Source organism: Alligator sinensis, unplaced genomic scaffold (assembly GCF_000455745.1).
Source record: "Alligator sinensis unplaced genomic scaffold, ASM45574v1 scaffold184_1, whole genome shotgun sequence".
NCBI lineage: Eukaryota > Metazoa > Chordata > Crocodylia > Alligatoridae > Alligator > Alligator sinensis.
Genome location: NW_005842983.1, coordinates 142,677 through 147,313, shown reverse-complemented (window position 1 = coordinate 147,313; position 4,637 = coordinate 142,677). Strand labels below are relative to the sequence as shown.

Below are 4,637 nucleotides of genomic sequence, written 5' to 3'. Positions count from 1 at the left end.
AGGGGAAGACGGAGCCATTTTGGTAGGTGTTACCAATACGGGAGCTGATGCCAACACCCCCAAGGGGATATGTCAGTGGGCCCTACCAAAATAGAGGCCAATCCCAGCCCTCCCCACCAACACCATTCAGGTGGGGGTTCATTGGGAGGTGGAGGGAGAAGAGAGGAACCATTTTCATGGGTCCTACCAAAATGGCAGCTGATGCTGACATTCTCTAGCCCCAGTCCCACCCTCAAAAACTGTATTTCAGGGGGTCCTACCAAAATGGAGGCCAATCCCAACCCTGCTCCCACTCCCACTCCCCCCACACTCAGCCCTGCCCCAAAACCCCTCCAGGTGGTGACTGCTTGGGGAAGTGGGGGCCATTGTGGTGGGTCCTACTAAAATGGCAGCCCACCCCATGCCCTCCACTACCCAGCTGGGAGGAGGGGGGAAATTTTAGGGGGGTCCTACTAAAATGGAGGCCAATCCCAGCTTCCCTTAAAACCATCCAGAGGTTGATAGATGGGCGGGGGAGGGAGAAGGGGCCCATTTTGGTGGGTCCTACCAAGACAGTGGCTGACACCAGCACCCCGCAGGTGGGCGTGATCAGCTGGGGCGTGGTGGACGTGTGCCGAGGGCAGAAGATGCAGGGCAAGAATCGGTCCCCAGCCTATGCCCGTGACTTCCACATCAACCTCTTCACTGTGCTGCCCTGGCTGCGGGAAATATTGGCCGACGAGGACCTCGGCTTCCTCTGAACCCCTCAAAGTCTCCCCAGCTCCCCGCCTCCAGCCCCCCAAGGGGGAGAACATGGAATAAACTTGGCTTCCAAATGGCTGCGGGTCCCTGTCTCTTTGCCAGGAGCCACTGTGGGGCTGGGGGGCGGGAGGCAGTAGGGGGTGCTACACCTGGGACGATCCCCCCGGGGGGGCGCTGTGGGTCTGGGGTGGGGAGTAGCTATATTGACCCAGGTCTAGAAAGGGAGTAGGGGCTGGGAGCCTGGACGCCTGGGTTCCATACCCTGCTCAGGGAGCCTCCCAGACCGGAGCACACTAGGCCTGGCAACCCTGGGGGTGTGGGGAGGTGATTGGAGCTCAAGGAAAGAGGCACAGGAAGGTTCCTTTAATGACTCTAATTAGCAAACGGAGATACAAACAAGACCCCAGCAAGCAGGGGGGGGGAAGTCAGAATAGGTCCTCGTTGTAGACGACTTGGGTGCGCTTGTCGCGGTGGGAGCCCTTGGCGCTGTTCTTGACGGCTGTGCCCAGGAGAGAGCCTCAGTGGGGACGGAACCGAGGTGTCCGGGCTCCCAGTTTCCCCTGCTCCCATCCCCCAGACCCTAATCCCCTCCCACAGAACTCAGGCATCCAGGCTCCCAAGCCCCTCTGCTCTCACCCCCCAGACCTTCTTCCCCCCACCCAGAGAAACCAGGTGTCCAGGTTCCTAGCTTCCAGCTCCCAGAGAACCCAAGTGTACAGGCACTTACCCAGCGACCCCCAGACCGACTTGCCGGTGGCAGCGTCCAGCATGGGCTGCTTGCGGGCAATGCTCACTTTGAGCTGCACGTCCTCCACCACTGCTCCATTCAGCTGGGGGGAACCAGAGAGAGCGTTACACCAAACCCAATGCTCCCCAGAACCAGCTGCAGCTCCTGTCCCCGTTACGCCCAACCCTGCCCCCTGCCAGAGCCAGCCGCGTGCCGGGGGTCATTACCTCAGCAATGGCCTGATCAGCTGACTCCATCTTCTCATAAGTAACGAAGGCGCAGCTAGATAAGGAGGGAAACTGAGCCAGCAGCAGCCTTAGACCTGCCCCACCACTTCCCAAGCCCCCCCTCTACCCCAGCCTCCCCCACTTTATAGCCCTGCCCAGGTCTTCCCCAAGCCTCTACCCTCTACCCCAGCCCCTTCCCCTGCCTAGCCTTAGCCCTGCCCTCTGCCCCATCAGTGCCCACTTGCGGGGGTTGTCCATAGAGATGTCGATGATGGTGCCAAAGGGGGTGAAGGCAGAACGCAGCAGTGCCTGCGTCATGTCGGCCCCATAGACGTAAACTGTGTTCCCCTTGCGTGGAGCCCGCCGGTCTGGGAACGAGTCTGAGCCTGGGGCGGGGGGAGGAGTGTGAGGGGGTCAGGGAATCCAGGTGTCTGGGTGCCCAGCCCCGACAAGTACCAGGGAGAACCCAGGCATCTGGGGACCTGCTTATCTTGTCCCTATACCACCCATACCACCAGGGGAGAACCCAGGTGTTCGTGCTCCAGCTCCCTTGCTCTTACCCCCCATCCCCCACTCCCCTCCTACAGAAACCAGGCATCCAGGGATGCCCCATCTTGCCCCCACACCACCAAGGGAGAACCCAGGCACCTCCCATCCCACCCCCACACTGGGAGAGAACCCAGGCATCTGGGCTCCCAGTTCCCCTGCTCTCACCCCCCAACCCCCACTCCCTAGAGAACCCAGGTGTCCAGGATCCAGTGGCAATGCATAGGGGGTGCATGTGCACCCCCTGTGAGTGTTGGTGCACCCCCTGACCAGCCATGCTCGCCACTTAGGCAATGGGCGGGGGGGGCATGCAGGAGTGACAGTGCCCCCCCCTGCAAGGACTGGATAAATTGCTGCAGCCACTCCCATAAGCAGCTGAAGCCACTCCCAGTGGGATCGGACATGGGGGGGATCCCCCCCAGTCAGTGGGACAGATTGCAGGGGGGTTTGTGCCCCCCCTGACTAAAGCGCCACCAGTCGCCCATGCTGGGATCCCCCTAGCTAGACCCATTAAGCCCCAATCTAAGACCTGGGAGAAAACCCAGACATCCGAGCTCCCAGCCCCCCTGCTCTCACCCCCGGCACCCCCTCCCCTCCCAGAGAGCCCTGGCATCTGGGCACAGCCATACGGCGGAAGCTGCTGTCACGGTCACGGTCACGATCACGGTCCCGGTCTCGGCTGCGGTCGCGGCTGCGGTCGCGATCCCGGTCTCGATCACGGTCACGGTCCCGGCCACGGTCCCAGTCATAGGCGCTGCGGGGCCCCTCGCCACGCTCAGGGTCCTTGTCGCCCCCGCGGGGCCCGTCCTCCTCGCTCTCCCGCAGCCGCGGTGGTCCCTGGTGGGTGGAGTCTCCTGGAAGAAGTAAGGTCATGGGGAGGGGAGGGAAATCTCTATGGGGTGGCGTCAGGGTGGGGTTTTGGGGGTGGAGCCTCACAGGGGTGGAGGAGGCAGAATCTCCCAAGGTGAGTGGGCAGGTTTAGAGGCTCTCCTGGGGGGCGGAGTCTCCTGGGAGGGGGCAGGGTCATGCTGGGCTTTGCTCTCACCTGTCATAGAGCGACTTCCTCTGGGGGCGCCGGGACTACAGCAAAGGGAAGGCAGACGAGGGCAGTTACTCAGGGCTGCGAGAACCCAGGCATCTGGGCTCCCAAGCCCTGCTGCTCCCGCCACCCTCCTCTGGAGAACCCAGGCATCCAGCTACCTCTTGTGAGTCATCGTCAGCCGAGATGCTGCGCTGGAAAGGCTGGAACGTCGGGGCTGGGCCCTTCTCTGGGTCCTACAGGGAGGTGTGGCAATGAGGGGCAGGGCCTGGGCTGGCCCCACCCCTGGGTGCCCAGGCCCCACCCCCTGATGTTCTGCCCCGTCCTGGGCCCAGGACCTGCTCCCTGACCTTGAGTTTGCCCTCCAGGGTGCGGGAGCGCTTGAAGCCCGAGTTCTTGTTCTCGGCCTTGATAGCGCTGATGGCTCCGGTCTTCACCAACATCTTGGCCTGTTCAGTGGCTGTGGCTGTGTCCACTGCCGGCTGGTCTGAGATGGCTGCCAGGAGTGGGGAGGGGTGGAGGTGGAATGGGACCTAGGCATCTGAGCTTCCGGCACAGCCCTGCCAAAGCCCCATGACCCTTGTGGCAGGGAACCCAGGAGTCTGGGGATGTCAGCCAACCCGCTAGGCCTCGCTGCCCTCCCAGCAGGGAACCCAGGCATCTGGGAGTGCCAACCCCATTCAGATCCATGGGTTTCCCAGTAAAAATCCCAGGTGTCTGGGGGGTAAGCCCCACTCAGATCCATGGGTCTCCAGTAAGGCACCCAGGCAGCTGGATGCCAGCGCCATTCAGATCCCCAGGTAAAGAACCTTGGTGTCCAGGGCATTAGCCAACTTACAACGCCTGCCTGCCCTCTTAGTCCCAGGAGTTCAGGATGTGAGCTAACCCAAGACTCACTGCCCTGCCAGCAGGGAACCCAGATGTCCAGGTGGGCAGCACCCCCCCCCCTCTGGCTCCAAACTCCTAAACTCCTTTGCTCTCTGAGGAAGGAACCCAGGTGTCTGGGGCTCCCAGCACTCCCCTTCCCACAGGGAACCCAGGCGTCCAGCTCACAGCGCTTGATGCCGCCTTGGCTGGCCTGGCTGGTTGAGTTCTGCTGCTTCTTCAGAGCCATCAGTGCCTTCTTCTGTTGGGGGGGAAGAGGGAGGCAATTTAGGGGGGGTGCTCCCTCTTCCACCCCATCTGACCACCCACTGCCCCCTCAGAGCTCCCCAGCACCCTCAGACCACCCAGAGCTGGGGGTGGGGCCTGGGAAGAGTTGGCCGACATCCCCAGCCCTCACCCCCTCAGCTCAGACCCCTTCCCCACTGCCCCCTCAGACCATTCAATCCCCCCTCAACCCCCCCATCCCAGCCCA

General features: G+C 62.4%; 2 protein-coding genes across 2 annotated transcripts in view; one reads left to right on the top strand and one right to left on the bottom strand.

Annotated features, from left to right (window-relative positions):
* CFB (complement factor B) overlaps positions 1 to 817 on the top strand; it is a 24,009-nt gene extending 23,192 nt beyond the window's left edge. The window contains exon 33 of the mRNA XM_025192933.1: positions 419 to 817. Coding sequence (XP_025048718.1) covers positions 419 to 740 — 322 coding nt within the window. The 3' untranslated portion in view covers positions 741 to 817. The remainder of the gene's footprint in view (positions 1 to 418) is intronic.
* Positions 818 to 1,068: 251 nt separating this feature from the next.
* The window catches only part of NELFE (negative elongation factor complex member E), a 4,935-nt gene continuing 1,366 nt past the window's right edge, over positions 1,069 to 4,637 (bottom strand). The window contains exons 3-11 of the mRNA XM_025192932.1: positions 4,334 to 4,406; positions 3,631 to 3,776; positions 3,442 to 3,516; positions 3,287 to 3,321; positions 2,871 to 3,133; positions 1,937 to 2,081; positions 1,696 to 1,750; positions 1,469 to 1,571; positions 1,069 to 1,240 (exon numbers count right to left, since the gene is read on the bottom strand). Coding sequence (XP_025048717.1) covers positions 1,167 to 1,240; positions 1,469 to 1,571; positions 1,696 to 1,750; positions 1,937 to 2,081; positions 2,871 to 3,133; positions 3,287 to 3,321; positions 3,442 to 3,516; positions 3,631 to 3,776; positions 4,334 to 4,406 — 969 coding nt within the window. The 3' untranslated portion in view covers positions 1,069 to 1,166. The remainder of the gene's footprint in view (positions 1,241 to 1,468; positions 1,572 to 1,695; positions 1,751 to 1,936; positions 2,082 to 2,870; positions 3,134 to 3,286; positions 3,322 to 3,441; positions 3,517 to 3,630; positions 3,777 to 4,333; positions 4,407 to 4,637) is intronic.